The 18,832-nt window shown below is 46.4% G+C and overlaps 1 protein-coding gene across 2 annotated transcripts; it reads left to right on the top strand.

Annotated features, from left to right (window-relative positions):
- The first annotated feature begins 7 nt into the window (after window positions 1-7).
- LOC120943372 lies at window positions 8-11,749 on the top strand. Of its 2 annotated transcripts, none has more exons than XM_040356628.1 (5): window positions 8-116; window positions 5,103-5,571; window positions 8,417-8,598; window positions 8,699-8,809; window positions 10,843-11,749. In XM_040356628.1, the coding sequence occupies exons 2-5, from the start codon at window positions 5,133-5,135 to the stop codon at window positions 11,155-11,157; spliced, it is 1,047 nt and encodes a 348-aa protein (XP_040212562.1). In that variant the 5' UTR covers window positions 8-116; window positions 5,103-5,132; the 3' UTR covers window positions 11,158-11,749. The 2 variants fall into 2 exon arrangements, with proteins under 2 accessions (XP_040212562.1, XP_040212563.1); XM_040356629.1 differs by having other exon boundaries at window positions 9-116; window positions 5,106-5,571.
- The last annotated feature ends 7,083 nt before the right edge of the window (window positions 11,750-18,832 follow it).

Genomic DNA, 18,832 nt, shown 5'->3' with positions numbered 1-18,832 from the left:
GGCCCCGCCCACTGGGAAAGTTTCTCCCAGAAGTCTCCGCTGGTTCCTTGTTCCTCTGTAAACAAAACAAAGACAGATTCATGGCTGCGGGGGGCAGGACAGCCGGGATCACACAGGTATGGGCGATCGTTATGGGGCGTTCATATGGAAATGTGCCTGTGATTACTGGGGAGCATAGGAATATGTTTGATAAATCAGTCCCATAGTATAAAGATTTCTCTGTCCCTTTAAATTAAAGTGGAATGTCCCTTTAAATGTCCCTGAGTTCACATTGTCATCAACATCATTGAGGGGTCCCTGGTGGGGGGTGGGGTTTACACACAATCTGCACTAGATGATCCAGGATCAGTTGTAAGGATTTACATTATAAAAATAAATACGTTATTGTTTTGTAGAACTAAAGACAAAGGGCCAGATTCTCAAAGGCCTTACGACGGCGCAACGCCATTTGCGCCGTCGTAAGTCCTAATCTGGCCCGGCGTATCTATGCGACTGATTCTTAGAATCAGTTACGCATAGATATCCATTAGATCTGACAGGCGTAAGGCTCTTACGCTGTCAGATCTTAGATGACATTTTTTTCCCCGCCGCTAGGTGTCGCCGACGTCGTTTTCCCCGTCGTCTATGCAAATGAGCTATTTACGCGAATTCCCGAACGTACGCGCGGACGACGCAGTGAATTTACGACGTTTACGTAAGCGTAAACTTACCCCTGCTATATGAGGGGTAAGTTTACGTAGGTCCGTCGTATGCCATGTTAAGTATGGCGTCCGGTCAGCGTCGTCTTTTTCCGTCGTTTTCCTAAGCCGTCCGCGAATACGACTTTACGTCAATGACGCTCACGTCGGCGTCATTGACGTTTTCCGTCGTCAGCTGGAGCATGCGCACTGGGCTATTTTTCCGCCCGGCGCATGCGCAGTTCGATCGGCGCGGGGGCGCGCTTAATTTAAATACAAGCCGCCCCCTTTGAATTACGCGGCCTTACGCCGGGCCATTTACACTACGCCGCCGCAAATTACGGAGCAAGTGCGTGGAGAATACGGCACTTGCTCCATTAATTTGCGGCGACGTAGTGTAAATGGCTTACACTACGCCAACGCCGATTCTATGAGAATCTGGCCCAAAACTTTTTTCCTTCATTTAAGATACAGTAAGGGAGGGTTACATTCTCTGTCAATGTTTATTTTGGTTTATCTGTGTCCCATTCGGCATATTTGCCTTCACTTCCTGTCCCATAGCCAAAACAGGAAGTAAGAGGAAATTCCTCCAAAGTCACTAGATCTAGTGTCCCCATTGGAAGATTTCCCCTCTATTCCTGTTCTGGTGACAACCCTACATTTGGGATTTTCTTTCACTGATAATGGTAAACAGGCCAAACAGAGAGGGTGAATCTCCCTGAAGGGGACACAGACAGCAATAACAACTGACAGGGGTTCTAATCCCCTTCCACTCTATCCAACATTTACAAAAAGTTATACTTTAACTACTTCCCACCCGGCCGCTGCACATATACGACCGGTTAGGCGCTTCCTCCTTCTGAGTGGACTTCAGGAACGTGCCTCAGAAGGAGGGGGATCGCGCGCCTGCGCAGCAGCGCGATCCCAATGCGCTTGTGTCACCCGGATACTGTGCATCTCCGATCGGCAGGAGGGCTCTGTGATTGGCCCTCCTGATCACATGACGGCTGTGTCCAATCACAGCCATCATGTGATGTAAATAGAGAGTCGGTTGCTAGGCGATCGGCTCTCCTCTCCTCACACAGAAGTTGTTTTTTTTCAATTTTTTTTTACCTTTTTATTTTTTTTACACTGTTCTTTTAAAAAAAAAATTGTGTGATATCTGGGGGTCAAAAAGACAAAAATGCAATAAAAAAAAAAATATGTAGTTTGAAAACCCCCCCCCCCCCCCAAAAAATGTCCCTTTAAGACAGAGGTGCCCAACCTTTTGGGGAGCAAGGGCCACTTAAGCGACTTAGTAACCAGTCACGGGCCACAACAGTCTTTCATTCAGGTATCGCCGGCTGTCCGCCAGGCGGAGTGCATTTGATCTCACTCTACCTATCACAGGAGTCGGCACTATATGGGAAACAACGGCTTATGCAGCTTATGCAGCTCTGCAGCCGCTTGCTTCCTCTACCGCTGGCTTCATTCACAACACTGATGCTCTGGCATTGCGGGTAGGCAATTTTCAATCTGGGTGTGCCAACCCGTCATCCCAGAGCAAGAGGTCGCGGGCCACATCAGAGGGCTCCGCGGGCCACATGTGGCCCCCGGGCCACTGGTTGGGCACCCCTGCTTTAAGAGCTATGGGCAGAAGTGATGTCTTGACGTCGCTTCCGCCCTGCAATGATATGGAGATGGTGGAGACCATCTTCCCCTCACTCATCTCCATACCACACACAGGAGCGAGCGGACACGATCGCATCTGCAGCAGCCGACGGCTCCGGTAAGCGGCAGAGGGCACCGGAGCACTGCAGGAGGGGGGCATTTTCTCGCCGCAGATAAAAGTGATCTTGCGGCGAATCCGCCGCAGAGACCACTTTTATCTGAAAGCGGACCGCCCACTGAAGAAGAGGATACCAGGGTCATGGTAGCTAGCTTCTGCCATAACAACGATATTCCTCTTCAAACAGCTGCCATATAAGGACGTAGGGTGGTCCGTAAGTGGTTAATGGCACCCCCAGATCAGATCGCAGTGTAAACTGTGAATTCAGACAGCAGTCGAATCGCATGGGTGTGACTTAGCCACCTCTTTTGTCATCTGTGACTCCCTTTGCCCTGGCAGAAAATGTGACTTCTAGTGCTCCATTCAGAAATCCCTGTGAATGGATCTGCGTTTGGAATGACACACAGAGCCATGCTGTGCAGGGCAGAGCAACAGATTCAGTGTCACCCATAGCGCTCCCCAGCAGCACACATACTTCACCACCCCACCGGGGAGTGAAGGAAACTTCTATGTAAGCCACAAGCTGTCACATGATTCTCCATACACGTAAATTCCCATCATTTCCTAAAGCTCCCAGCACTGAATAAAGCTGGGGGAGAGGAAGCTACTGGGGGTGGGCTTTTAAAGCAAAGCAATTACTTAGCCCTGAATGGGCAAATGTCAGGACAGAAAGCAACAGGAAGTCTCTTAGGACTTGTAAATCAAACACAAGAGGGCTCCTCCATCTACGAGATTTATTAAAAAGAATAAAAGGTAGTAAAAATGCACTCACTAGTTAAAGGCCTTATGGGTTTTACTTCCTCTTTGTTCCCTGCAAAATAAAAGCATAATGGGCTAGTATGCATCTTTATTTTGCACTTACCTGCAAACAAAGCCTGCGATGTCCTTGCTGGTGGCCGTGGCTATCTTCCCCCCCTCTTTCTTCCAGGGGCCGTGGACTCCGACTCTGTTACTGGCCGGAGTCACGTGACGTCACTCCCGTACATACGCACGGGAGCTGATGGTCACGGCATGGGCGTGCCCTTTGTTCATTGGATAGGATGGGGAAACAAGCATAGGATAGAGAACATGCAAACTCCATGTATGTGGCCTGGTTGGGATTCAAACTGAGGACCAAAGTGCTCTAAGGCTGAAGTGCTAACCACTAAGCTATTGGGGTTTATTTCCTAAAACTGGAGTGTAAAATCTGCTGTAGCTCTGCATAGAAACCAATTGGCTTCCATTTTTTTTTGTCAAAGCTTAACCACTTTAGACCCGGACCTTTAGGCAGCTAAAGGACCTGGCCAGTTTTTGCGATTCGGCACTGCGTCGCTTTAACTGACAATTGCGCGGTCGTGCGACGTGGCTCCCAAACAAAATTGGCGTCCTTTTTCCCCCACAAATAGAGCTTTATTTTGGTGGTATTTGATCACCTCTGCGATTTTTATTTTTTGCGCTATAAACAAAAATAGAGCGTCAATTTTGAAAAAAAATCTATATTTTTTGCTATAATAAATATCCCCCAAAAATATATATAAAAAAAAAGTTTTTCCTCAGTTTAGGCCGATACGTATTCGTCTACATATTTTTGGTAAAAAAAAATCGCAATAAGCGCTTATCGATTGGTTTGCGCAAAATTTATAGCGTTTACAAAATAGGGGATAGTTTTATTGCATTTTTATTAATAATTTTTTTTTTTTACTACTAATGGCGGCGATCATCAATTTTTTTCGTGACTGCGACATTATGGCGGACACTTTGGACAATTTTGACACATTTTTGGGACCATTGTCATTTTCACAGCAAAAAATGCTATAAAAATGCCTTGTTTACTTTGAAAATGACAATTGCAGTTTGGGAGTTAACCACAAGGGGGCGCTGAAGGGGTTAAGTGTGACCTCATTTGTGTTTCTAACAGTAGGGGGGTGTGGCTGTAGGTGTGACGTCATTGATTGTGTTTCCCTATAAAAGGGAACACACCATCAATGACGGCGCCACAGTGAAGAATGGGGAAGCCGTGTTTACACACAGCTCTCCCCGTTCTTCAGCTCCGGGAACCGATCGCGGGACTCCAGCGGCGATCGGGTCATGGAGCTTCGGACCGGGTCGCGGGCGCGAGCCCCCGCGACCCACGGCTGGGCACTTAAAGAGGACGTACCTGTACGTGCTTGTGCCCAGCCGTGCCATTCTGCCGACGTATATGTGCAGGAGGCGGTCCTTAAGTGGTTAATTGAACAAACTGAAGTTAGAAGCTGATTGGTTTCCATGTACGGCTGATCCAGATTTTACACTCTGCAGTTTTAGAAAATCAACCCCATTGTTTTTGTCTTTCTACAGCCTAGGTTCACACTGCTGCGAATTAAAAATCGCGGTAAAATGCGCGATTTTACCGCGATTTTGCGGCTGCAATTTTGCCGAGATTTCGGCCGCAATTTAATGTAAATCGCGGCCCGAAATCTCAAAAAGTAGTACAGGAACTAATTTTTGAAATCGTAGATGCGGCGTCGCACTGATTAGGACAGTGCCATTGCCGACAATTGCAGGAGATTTGAGATGCGATTTGACATGTCAAATCGCATCTCAAATCGTTCCAAATCGTACCCAGTGTGAACCAGGGCTCATACCTATTTATTTGCCTTAGTACAGTATACATGTTCTCTTCCTTTACTCCTTTAAAGCAGCACACAGAATCCTAACTTCCTAGAGGGATGGGTCGGCTGGATGACCACGCAAAGCACAGGATAGTCGTACTGAGGAAAGCCGGTCTCAGTTTTCGAAAGATCAAGAAGGTCCTGGAGTTGGACAATATCAAGGTGACACCACAAGCCATCTACCTCTACTTGAAGCGAAAGAAGATTGAACCGGAAAAGTCATCCAGCGCCTCTTCTCAGAACCCAGCTACAAAAGCACAGGGCTGGGAACAGGCTCAGCTCTGCAGTTTACTACAGGAAAGCAGCGGGCAGAAAAAGGAGGGAGGCAATCAGGTGACCAAGGAGGGAAAGACCGCAAGTGATGTGAAGGAAGAGAGCCAAGAAACCGAGATCAAGATTGTGAGCGTGACGTCTCTCTCCAGTGTAAACCAGTCACTTGCTCCACCAATCAGCACTTCCAGAAGTATCCGCCAAGGACAGACTGTGCAGGAGACACGTAAGTCCCTGTGGAGAAAAAAGGCTTTTTTAGTCCTAGTTGTCTAATTAGAGAACAATGGCCCAGATTCAAGTAGAATTGCGCGATATTTGCGGGGGAGCAGGGCAACGATTTTGCCCTGCGCCCCCGCAAATATTTTGCGCTGCCCTCGATTCACGGAGCAGTAGCTCCGTGAATTGCGAGGGCGCGCCGGCAAATTTGCCCGGCGTAAGCGCGCGCAAGTTAAATGATCCCGCCGGGGGCGGGAATCATTTAAATTAGGCGCGCTCCCGCGCCGAGCGTACAGCGCATGCTCCGTCGGGAAACTTTCCCGATGTGCATTGCGGCAAATGACGTCGCAAGGACGTCATTTGCTTCTAAGTGAACGTGAATGGCGTCCAGCGCCATTCACAAATCACTTACGCAAACGCCGTGAAATTCAAATTTCACGGCGCGGGAAGGCCGGCTATACTTTAGCATTGGCTGCCCCTACTATTAGAAGGGGCAGCCTTGCGCTAAAAGTAGCCGTACGGAAACTCCGTACCTGGCTTGCGCGGGGCCCGCACAAGATTGTGAATCAGTGGTAGTATGCAATTTGCATACTACACGCTGATACACAATGGGAGCGCCCCCTAGCGGCCCCCACAAGAATGCAGCCTAAAATCTGCAAGGCATAAGAGCCTTATGCCGCGCAGATTTTAGCCTGCAGTCGGTGTAACGAGGTTCCTGAATCAGGAGCACTCGTTACACCGGAGCAAGTAAACACTTGCGCTGCGTAACCTAGGGTTGCGCGGGTGCAAGTGCTTCTTGAATCTGGGCCAATGTGAAATTTTGTTAGTCTGGGCAGCCTGCCAAGTTTTGAACACATTTTTTATCAGTGGAAAGTTAAGTCTAAACATTGTATCACATTGACTTTTACATCAAAGGAAAAAACTTCTGTATGTAAATTAGGAATGTTTAACCACTTAAACACCAAACCTTTTTCTGACAGCTCTTTTCAAGTTAAAATCATTGGCCCAGATTCAGAGACGAGTTACGACGGCGTATCTCCGGATACGCTGTCGTAACTTTAAATGGCGGGGTCGTATCTATGCGCCTGATTCGTAGAATCAGTTACGCATAGATTTCCCTAAGATCCGACCGGCGTAAGTCTCTTACACCGTCGTATCTTAGGCTGCATATTTACGCTGGCCGATAGGGGCGTGTACGCTGATTTACGCCTAGAAATATGTAAATCAGCTAGATACGCAAATTCACGAACGTACGCCCGGCCGACGCAGTACAGATACGCCGTTTACGTAAGGCTTTTCCCGGCGTAAAGTTACCCCTGCTATATGAGGCGTACATGCGGCGTACCAATGTTAAGTATGGACGTCGTTCCTGCGTCGAATTTTGGAAATTTTACGTCGTTTGCGAATAGGGCTGGGCGTCATTTACGTTCACGTCAAAAGCATTGGCTTCTTGCGGGTTAATTTGGAGCATGCGCACTGGGATATTTTCACTGACGGCGCATGCGCCGTTCGTAAAAAGCGTCATTTATGTGGGGTCACATAAAATTTACATAACACACGCCCACATCTACCACATTTGAATTAGGCGGGCTTACGCCATCCTATTTACGCTACGCAGACGCAATTTTCGTTTGAGAATACAACACTTGAATGTAAAAGGGGATTCTTCTACTGACTACAAATATAAGGAGGGGATTCTTCCCACTGACTACAAATATAAGGAGGGGATTCTTCCCACTGACTACAAATATAAGGAGGGGATTCTTCCCACTGACTACAAATATAAGGAGGGGATTCTTCCCACTGACTACAAATGTAAGGAGCATTCTTCCCACTGACTACAAATGTAAGGAGGGGATTCCTCCCACTGACTACAAATATAAGGAGGGGATTCTTCCCACTGACTACAAATGTAAGGAGCATTCTTCCCACTGACCACCCTGTTAACGTCCTGTGAGCTGTAGAAATTGTACTAATTGGCAGGGGTTCCTTGAGAAATTAAAGTTATGTCAAGGGTTCCTTCTTTATTAAACAGGTTGAAAAAGGCTGTCCTATTCTATTCAAGGTACAGCCTGGTTGGGCTGGGACCGCATGTCCTAACAAGTGCGGCCTTTTGATGACCAGGTTGTATAGTGGGGGGCAAGCAGTGACCATATCCAGACAGGGCTAAAGCAGACCTCGGTCGCCGCTCACCTCCATTAAGCTGCCATGCCTGTGTCTCCTCTCCTGCCCGCCTCCTGCCCGCCAGGGGGCAGGAGGAGCTGGAGATCCTTACAGAGAGAGGGAGTCTTTTCATACTAACAAGCGTATACTCACCCGCTTGTTAATATGATCCAGATCTGCAGGTCCTTCTGCCCCCTGCCCTACTGATAGGATGACATCGTTGGCGGGGGAGACCCTGGAAAGGACACACAGGCTGAATCCTGCCCCTGCCGATGGTAGAACTGTGCAGGGGGGGCAGAGAGTAAAAGGGGACAGTGTGATTAGAGGGGGGGGGCATGACTGCAAGGGGCACTGTGATGGGGGGGCTGTGATCGCTAGGGGCACTAATCATTACAGTGCAGTCCCCTATATATCACAGTGCCCCTTTACATTGCGGAGGATCGACTCCATGATTATCCCTTCACCAACTGTTCTGCCAATCCCCTTCGGTCCCTGGAGAAACTGCCTGCTCAGTCTAAAATGCCCGGGCCTATGGTTTGTCCCAGTTCAGGCCTGGCTAGAGATACACATAGAAATAAAATTGATGCAAAACCATTATAGTTTCTGTTAAAAATGAAGGATCAACAATGTTAGAAGTTTGACAATGGCCTGATATTTGTCCAGCCTTTCACTTCTCTTCTTCCCTGTATTAGAACCCTGTCCTGTCCGTCCAGCCCAGAATCCCATTGTAAATGGACCCAGACTCAACCCTGCCCAACCAGCACCTCACCATCCTCTGAATGGAAGAGCCAGGACACCTTTGCCCGCACTTAAGAACCCAGCGCTGCTTGTCACCAAGAAGATCGTGGACAGAGCCATCAACTTACAGAAGAAGGTATACATTGTGTTGTGCTGTCAGTCCCTCTGTCTTAAATGGCGAAATGTGATGTGACTCAGCTTGTGATATTTGCTATTTTGATGGTTGTTTTCATCAGGTCATCTTCCAAAATGGCCTTCAGCTCTTAATTCATGGAGGAAATTATCCACTTGCTGCATCAGCCACCAACCAGCAAGCTGTGAGACCAGTGGCTCCACCTAATCCTCAGGTACAGAACACTGTCTCTATACCATGTGGTCAGCAGGTCCAGTACAAATTGTATATATATATATTATTTTTTTTCAGCGGATGATGCTCTTTCATCTGAAAGATATCCTAGTGGCTGATTAGCTGTTGGATTGCTTTTACAGGTGATCCTCTCCGGACTCTCTGTGCAATTGGGGAGCCTGGTATCTGATCCTGTGGTGCTGCCAGGTTATCATAGAGCTGAACGGAGACCGGAAGGTCCCCGGCCATCTCAGTGATCTAGGAGGGCAGAAGCAATGTCGTTACGTCACTTCCAGTTAGGGGAGATGTGTTTTTTTTTGGAAAGCATGAGATGAATCTCAATAAAGAGATCATGCCTTATTTCTATCACGAGGCATGTTTACATTTCTTGTGATAAAAAAAATAACCACTTAAGGTCCACCCTCTAGTAGCTTTACTGCTACCGGCCGGCACCTCTGTGCTGGATCATGCGTGTATATACGTGATCCGACCATTTTCGGGTAGTAGTAAAAAAAAAAAAAGAAAAATACCATAGTTTGTAGACGCTTTAACTTTTGCGCAAACCTATCAATATATGCTTATTGTAATTTTTTGACCAACAATATATAGCAGAATACATTATGAAGAAATTCAATAAAAAAAAAATATATATATATATATAATGAATAGGTTTTATAGCAGAAACTAAAAATATATATATATATTTTTTTTATTCAAAATTATCGGCCTTTTTATGTTTATAACACAAAACATATAAAACGCAGAGGTAATAAAATACCACCAAAAGAAAGCTCCTATAAAAAGGACATACAATTTATCTAGGTACGACATCGCAAGACTGTGCGATTGTCAGTTAAATTATTACAGTGCTGTATCGTAGAGAAATGGCCTGCTCATGAAGGGGGGTAAATCTTCTGGAGGTTAAGTGGTTAAAGGGACAGTGAAAAAATAAAAATTATTAAAATAAATAGGTTGCACACGCATAATGTAAATGGTGTTCGCACCATACATGCAAGGTATCGCCGCAAATGTATATACCCTGTTTCCCCAAAAATTTAAACTCAGTTCACACTGGGGATTCCTGACAAGCAGGGAGGGAGAGGGGGAGAGAAGACAGCACATTACATGGTAAGACCTACTCCGAAAATAAGCCCTACTGTGTCTTTTGTTGGCATAATTAATATAAGACCCAGGCTTATTTTCGGGGAAACACGGTAGTGAGAGCAATAATTCTAGTGCTAGACCTGTAATTTTAACCACTTAAGACCCGGACCAAAATGCAGGTAAAGGACCTGGCCCCTTTTTGCGATTCGGCACTGCGTCGCTTTAACTGACAATTGTGCGGTCGTGCGACATGGCTCCCAAACAAAATTGGCGTACTTTTGTTCCCACAAATAGAGCTTTCTTTTGGTGGTATTTGATCACCTCTGCGGTTAGTTTTTGCGCTATAAACAAAAATAGAGCGACAATTTTGAAAAAAATGCAATATTTTTTACTTTTTGCTATAATAAATAAAACAAATCGCAATAAGCGTTTATCGATTGGTTTGCACAAAATTTATAGAGTTTACAAAATAGGGGATAGTTTTATTGCATTTATATATATATATATATATATATTTTTTTTTTTTACTACTAATGGCGGCGATCAGCGATTTTTTTCGTGACTGCGACATTATGGCGGACACATCGGACAATTTTGACACATTTTTGGGACCATTGTCATTTTCACAGCAAAAAATGCATTTAAAATGCATTGTTTACTGTGAAAATGACAATTGCAGTTTAGGAGTTAAGCACTAGGAGGCGCTGAAGGGGTTAAGTGTGACCTCATATGTGTTTATATTGTGTTTTTATGCATTAAAACGCTGGGCAAATACCGTCTGACATAAAAAAAAAAAATGCAACACCCACTATTTTATTCTCTAGGACCTCTGCTAAAAAAATATATATTTGGGGAGTAATTTTCTAGCAAAAAAATAATGCAGATCTGCTCCTCAAGTGGTTAACCATTGTGGATATTTCTATTCTTCAGGTGACGGATGCCACCACACAGACAGCTTCCTTCCCCCCACCTAGGACAGAAGTGGGTACAGAACAGCTGGACTCTATAAGAGGGGAGATCCACAGACTGACACAAGTCATGCAATCTCTGATTGACAGGCAGAATCGTTGGGAACAAGAACAAATGAGGCAAAGACAATGTCACCACCAGGAGGTGCTGTCTCAAATCCAGCAACTTGGAGCAACACTGGGGGCAAAGATTACTCAGAACTGTGCCTCAGTCTCCGGCAGCCAAGAGCTCGAGGCTTCTCTTCCTGACCTGGGACATTTTAAATTGGAGTTGTAGGGAGACGGTCGCTGAGCTGGACCCAAGCTGAGTGCTGCTTTCTGCAACTGGAAACAGACAATGAGACCTGATGGGAGACTCTGCGCTTATAGAGTATCACACTTTAACCTCCTAACTGGAATACACAGGGGCTAATTTTTTAAAACTGGAAAAAATTAGAGGCAGTTTCATGAAAGTGTCAGGTCTTCCAACCAGCACTTCCACTCACTACAGAGGGTCACCCTGCACTTTTTCACTACAGTAGCCAAGCCAGTAGCCAAGCTCATCACCTTCGACATGAAACTCCACCCATTTCTACTAAGCCCCACCCATTTGCCATAATATGCCTGGTGTAACACATCGGATTACCATGACATATGTATGATGCAGTAGGTAGGCAGGAACTCTACTTGGAATGATGTTGTCCAGAGTAGGTAAAGCCCAACTTCCAGAAGCTCTGTCCTTTTATTATTGTTATTTTGTGTTTGCTGACTGTGTCCTCATTGGGGTGATGTCATAAGAAATCTCTCCAGTGGTGACACGGAATGAGACAAAATAGTTGTTATAAGAAGGATCTAAAAGCATTAAAGGAGTTGTAAAGGCAGAAAGTTTTTAATCCTAATGCATTTCTATGCATTAAGATAAAAAACCTTCTGTGAGTGGCAGCCTCCCCAGCAGCACCCCCCTAATTACTTACCTGAGGTCCTTCTCTCTGCAGCAATGTCCACGCGTGCTTTAGCTGTCCCAGACACTCCTCCTGATTGGCTGAGACTAAGCAGCGGCGTGTCAATCAAAGCCTGTCAGCCAATCAGGGGGAGAGGGGGCGGGGCTGGGTACAGGGCTCCGTGGGGTAGATTCAGATCTAAAGATCCGCTAACCTAATCTGATTTACGATCCGCCGGCGCAAGTTTTTGAGGCAAGTGCTTAATTCAGAAAGCACTTACCTCAAAACTTGCGGCGGCGTATCGTAAAATCCCCCGGCGGAATTCAAATTCCGCGGCTAGGGGGGGGGGGTCTACAATTCAAATCAGGCACGTCCCCGTGCATTGCTCCAAATGACGTCGCTAGGACGTCATTGGTTTCGGCGTGAGCGTAACTTGCGTCCGGCCGTATTCTGAATCGACTTACGCAAACAACGTAAAAATTCAAAAAACGGCACGGGAACGACGGCCATAGCAGGGGTAACTATACGCCGGAAAAAGCCGAACGCAAGCGACGTAAAAGAAAAGCGACGGGCGGGCGTTCGTTTCTGAATCGGCGGAAATCCCCATTTGCATATTCGTTGCGTGTAAAAAACAAAACGCCACCTAGCGGCCAGCGGGAGATTGCAGCCTAAGATCCGACGGTGTAAGTCACTTACACCTGGCGGATCTTAGGGAGATCTATGCGTAACTGATTCTATGAATCAGTCACATAGATCCGACCGTCAGAACTCAGAGATACGCCGTCGTATCTCTATCTGAATCCGGGCCTGTGTCTTTATGGATACACGGAGCTCTGATTCGGCTTGGGTTCCCCCTGTAGCAAGCTGCTGGCTGAGGGGGCATTCAATAGGAGGGAGGGACCAGGAGAGCAGAAGAGGGACCCAAGAAGAGGAGGATCCAGGCTGCTCTGTGCAAATTCACTGCACAGAGGTAAGTATAACATGTTTGTTATTTAAAAAAAAAACGAGTGTTTACAATCACTTTAAGCCAAGTACACACAGGACAAATGTCGTCTGGCATCGGCCGATTCAACAGAGACTGGCCGACATTCGGCCCGTGTGTATGCCGACCGCCTCCCGGTTGGTGCTCTCATCCAATGGCTGAGAGCGATAACCGGAGTGTTCTGGCGAGTCACAACCATCGGTTAAAAACCCGCGCATGCTCAGAATCAAGTTGATGCATGCTTGGAAGCATTGAACTTCATTTTTCTCAGCACGTCGTTGTTTTTTACTTCACCACGTTCTGACACGATTGTTTTTTTAACCGATGGTGTGTACGCATGACGGACCATCAGTCAGCTTCATCGGTTAACCGATGAAAACGGTCCATCAGACCGTTCTCATCAGATGGACTGATCGTGTGTACGCGGCTTAACATTCCCAACATCCTGGGAATAATAACTGTTACATTTGCTTTGTTTCCAAATTTTCTAAGACCCCTTTTACTGTTTTCAGGCGCTTTAGTGCTAGAAATAGTGACTGAAAATCGCCTCCCATTCTCTTCAGTGTAACTTTCCACACTGGGGTTGTGCACTTGCGGGACGTTAGGAAAAGTCCTGCAAGCAGCATCTTTGGGACGCTTTAAGAGCTCCAAAAACGCCCTGCCTATTGAAATGAATGGCCAGTGCTTCCAAAGTGCCTGAAAAGTGCTTTGGAAGCGCCGCAACACGCACTCTTTCATCCCCTTCTTTGGCCACTAGCGGGGATTAATAGCCCTTTCACACTGCCAGCGCCCGAAAAACGCTGGTAAAGCACAGCTAGTTTTTGCCGCGCTTTACCAGCGTTTTTTGGGCGCTTTTAACCCCTGCTAGCGGCCGATTAAAGGGTTAAAAGCGCCCACTAAGCGCTGTTGTCGAGCTGCTTTGCAGGCGCTTTGGTGACGCTGCCCATTGATTTCAATGGGATGGGGCGCTTTAGTAGCGGTCTATACACTGCTCCGAAAGCAGGTGAAAGATGCTGCTTGCAGGACTTTTTTTGACATCCTGCCAGCGCCACGCCCCAGTGTGAAAGCACTCAGGCTTTCACACTGGGGTTGCCGATGAGGCTTTTTTCAGGCAGTATTTTTAGCGCTAAAGCGCCTGAAAAATGCCTCCAGTGTGAAAGGGGTCTTAAAGCGATTTGCTAGCGCTTAGTGGACCCCAATGTGAAAGGGGTCTAAATCAAATGAAAACCTCAACACTTATACAACACTTTTTAGAAAGTGAAAGTCATGGTCTACATTTTGCTATGGCCTAAAGCACTTTACTATCTCTTATGTTTTAGAGAAGTCATGTTGCTGGTTATTAGATGTGATCCCAATTGAGGAGAAAGGGACATGTTTTTTATTTGTTGTAAAAATGTAATTTTTAAATTATATTGTATTAACTGACTGTTTAATCTGGGCACAGAAAGATTGTCCAGTTTTTAAAAGTTTCCTTTAATGTGTGCATCACTTGAGACATACTGTATATGACTGGTATATTCAACAGAGCAAAAGTCAGCTAGTTAAGAAGTTCATGATTAGGGTTCACATACACTTTAACAGCCAGTCAGAATTCATCCCTTGTAATTGGACTGTAATAAACTGAAATCTGATTGGTTGGGTTACATCTTGAGATTTATTAGAAAACTTGTAGAATTTTTATCCTGTGACAACAGATTTAGCAGACGGGGGGGATCTACAACAAGGAAACAAACATAGCCTTTCCCTACTAAAACAATGCATTCTATTTATGTCTGCGTTGCTGTTGGCGATTTACCCGCACTTCCTGTTTAGTGAAACTTTTGTCACCATGAGAATAGGCGAGAGAACATTTCTCTAATAAACCCCCAGATAGCAGTTTAAATCATGCCGGGGTTCTAATCCTTCCCTCCTCAAACTGAAACAATCCCTTGACAATCATTTTAAAGCCCAAGTCTAGGCTGGCCAGTACCCCACCCCAAAGTAGAAGCCCAGGCTCCCACCTATACTAACTAACCTGTAAAAGAAAAATGCATACCGTATTTATCGGCGTATACCGCGCACTTTTTTGCCCTGAAAATCAGGGCAAAATCGTGGGTGCGTGGTATACGTCGATACCCGCTTTCCCGCGCCGAGTTTGAATACTGTGCCGACATATACCAAGCACAGTACACTCGTGTATTGTCGGGCAGTCTCTGCTCCTCCCACGCTGACGTCCTGGACGTACAGGACGTCAGCGCGAGAGTAGCCGAGCCTGTCCCAGACAATACACGAGTGTACTGCGCTCTGTATATGTCGGCGCAGTATTCAAACTCGGAGCGGGGAGGACGCCGCAGAAGGATGCCGGACCCGGACGAAGAGAACACCCGAAGCCGCAGACGGACGCCGGACACGACGAGGCCGCCGATGGACGCCGCGCAAGACACCAAAACTGTAAGTACAAAAAAAAAAAATTTCCACAGGAATTCGGGGCAACTTTAGGTGTGCGCGCTATACGCGGGAGCACGCTATACCCCGATAAATGCGGTACTTACCTAGATTCACATGCCTGGCTCCCTTTGTCCTCCAGGGTCTGGCTTCAGGGGAGAGGAGGGAGTGCTGACAACGTATGGGCTATAGCAGGGGTGTCCAAACTTTTTTCAGAAGGCCAGATTTGATGAAGTGAACATGCGTGAGGGCCGACCATTTTGCCAGACATTCTTTAACCACTTGCTTACTGGGCACATATACCCCCCTCCTGCCCAGGTGAAATTTCATCTTCCGGCACTGCGTCGCTTTAACTGACAATTGCGCGGTTGTGCGACGTGGCTCCCAAACAAAATTGACGTCCTTTTTTCCCCCACAAGTAGAGCTTTCTTTTGGTGGTATTTGATCACCAATTTTGAAAACAAATTCTATATTTTTTAATTGTTGCTATAATAGCCGAATTTTGAAAAAAATATATTTTTTTTTTCCCTCAGTCTAGGCCGATACGTATTCTTCTACTTATATTTGGTAAAAAAAAAATCGCAATAAGCGACTGGTTTGCGCAAAAGTTATAGCGCCTACAAAATAGGGGACAGAATTTTTTTTTTTTTTTTTTACTAGTAATGGCGGCGATCTGTGATTTTTTTTATTGGGACTGCGACATTATGGCGGACATATCGGACACTTTTGACACATTTTTGGCATCAGTGCTATAAATATGCACTAATTACTGTACAAATGTGACTGGCATTGAAGGGGTTAACACTAGGGGGGTGAGGAAGGGGTTAAATGTGTACCCTGCATAGTGTTTCTAACTGTGGGGGGAGGGGGATGACTGGGGGAGGTGACCGATGCTGTGTCCCTATGTACAAGCGGCACAGATCGGTCTCCTCTCTCCCTGACAGGACGTGGATCTGTGTGTTTACACACACAGATCCACGTCCTTGTCTCTGTAACCGCCGATCGCGGGTGCCTGGCGGACATCACGGCCGCCAGGCACGTGCATCGGCATCTCAGTGATGCGGCGGCCACACGCTCGGCGCCGCTCGCGTGCCCCCCAGTGGCTGGAGGCCGTATATAGACGACCACCCGGCAATTAAGATCCACACTGCGGCCGTATAAAGTCGTACGGCCGTCAGGAAGTGGTTTAACTACCCAACAAAAATTCTCTTTGCCTTTGTGGCTGTGTGTAGTGAAGAGATGAGCTTGGGTGTGTTATTTGGATATACCGTATTTATCGGCGTATAACACGCATCTTCACTTTAAAAAGGTAGTTTGAGGAAAAAAGCTTAAAGGGGTTGTAAAGGTAAAAATTGTTTTTCCTAAATGGCTTCCTTTACCTTAGTGCAGTCCTCCTTCACTTACCTCATCCTTCCATTTTGCTTTTAGTCAGGACGCCCACTAACACACAGCTCATTTCTCTATCTGCAACGTAGAGAGCGTCCTGACTCTCCTGTATTCCAGGGAAGGGGGCGAGCACGACACTCCACACCAGGGAGAAAGCCTTGCATTACTGTGTGGAGTTACAGACAGAAGAACAGGAAGTGAGGATTTCTCAGAAGAAATAAGGACATTTAAAAGCAAAATGGAAGGATGAGGTAAGTAAAGGAGGACTGCACTAAGGTAAAGGAAGCCATTTAGGGGAAAAATGCTTTACCTTTACAACCCCTTTAAATTTTTAATAAAAAACTGTGAAGCAAAATAAGGGTCAGTGCCCAACTGCAGCCTCACAAGTGCCATAAATGCAGCACCCACCGTTGCCATGAATGCAGCACCCACCGTTGCCATGAATGCAGCACTCCATTGCCATCTGCAGTCTCGGAGGGACGAGCGCCAACAGACATACAGGAGAAACTCCTGTTTTCTCGACGGCCTCTTTAATAGAAAGTTCCGCCTCCTATGATAGACAGAATAGTCGTCCAATGGCAGTGCTGGAGACGGGACTTCCTTATACACAGGACGCCGTGTAAACAGGGAAAACTCCTCTCCTGTATGTATGGCACTCATCCCGTTCCCTCCAAGGCAACCAGCATATATATCTTTTGTGGCCCTGGGGATTCGTTGAAGGCAACAAAAGATATACATGTCAAAATTACCAGGCGGGCCATCTGAAACCGGTACGTGGGCTGCGATTGGCCCGCGGGCCGGACTTTGGACATGCCTGGGCTATAGTAAGCCTATGGGCGATGTCACCACTTAGACAGCTGTTGTCAAATCATTCTCCCCTGTAGCCAGCGCTGCATGACACAGGAGAACACGTGACCGGACTGGAGCAGGGTGAAAATAGGTAAGTATATGCATCTTCTACAGCCGGGGGGGGGTCAACCTGTGGCCCTCAGAGCCCTCTGATGTGGCCCTCGACCTCAAATCAGCGAAGCGCATGCCCGGAGTTGGCAACTCATTGACCATGATCTGGGCTTGCCGACCCGCCATCCCAGAGCATCAGAGTGTATGGAGCCGACAGCAGAGGAAGCTGGCGGCCGCAGAGAGAGCACGAGCCGCATAAGCCAATGCTTCTTCTGTTTTTTTTTTTTGTATCATGAGATTGACACTTATAGGTGGATTCATAAAGAGTTACGCCGACCTAACTCGGAATCTGCACCGTCCTAAGTTTAAGTGTATTCTCAAACTGAGATACACTTAAACCTATCTAAGATACGACGGCTTGCACCGTCGTATCTTAGGGTGCAATATTTAGGCTGGCCGCTAGGTGCCGCTTCCGTTGAGTTCGGAGTAGAATATGTAAATGTATAGATACACCGATTCACAAACGTACGTCCGCCCGTCGCAGTAAAGATACGCCGTTTACGTAACGCATTTTCAGGCATAAAGTTATTCCATGAAATAGTTGGACTAGTAATGTTAAGTATGGCCATCGTTCCCGCGTCGAAATTTGAAAATTTCACGTTGTTTGCGTAAGTCGTCCGTGAAAAGGGCTGGACGTAATTTACGTCCACGTTAAAACCAATACGTCCTTGCGGCGTACTTTGCCGCAATGCACACTGGGATATGTACACGGACGGCACATGCGCCGTTCGTAAAACACATCAATCATGTCAGGTCAACCCCAATTACCATAAAACACGCCCCCTCAGCCGAATTTGAATTAGGCGCGCTTACGCCAGCCACATTTACGCTACGCCGCCATAACTTAGCAGGCAAGTACTTTGTGAATACAGTACTTGCCTAGCTAACTTACGGCGGCGTAGTGTAAATACGATACGCTACGCCGCCACAAAGATGCGGCAATGTACCTGAATCTAGCTATTGGACTTACTGAATATTTAACTGGTTCCTGACCGACTCACACAGATATACGGTGGGCACGATCGCCGCCGGCCAAGCGTGATTGTGTGTGCGAGCACCAGCATTGGGTTTTGTGTGTGTAAACCGCAAACCAATCAACATACACTTATTGCGATTTTTTTTTTTTACCAAAAATATGTAAAAGAATATATATCGGCCTAAAATGACGAAGAAATTAGTTTTGCTTTTTACATTTTGGGGATATTTATTATAGCAAAAAGTAAAAAATTGTTATTTTTTCAAAATTGTCACTGTTTTTTTGTTTATAGGGCAAAAAAAAA

This window comes from Rana temporaria, chromosome 6 (assembly GCF_905171775.1).
Source record: "Rana temporaria chromosome 6, aRanTem1.1, whole genome shotgun sequence".
NCBI classification, from domain to species: domain Eukaryota; kingdom Metazoa; phylum Chordata; class Amphibia; order Anura; family Ranidae; genus Rana; species Rana temporaria.
Note: the sequence above shows the minus strand (reverse complement) of the source record. Positions and strands in the feature narration are given on the sequence as shown.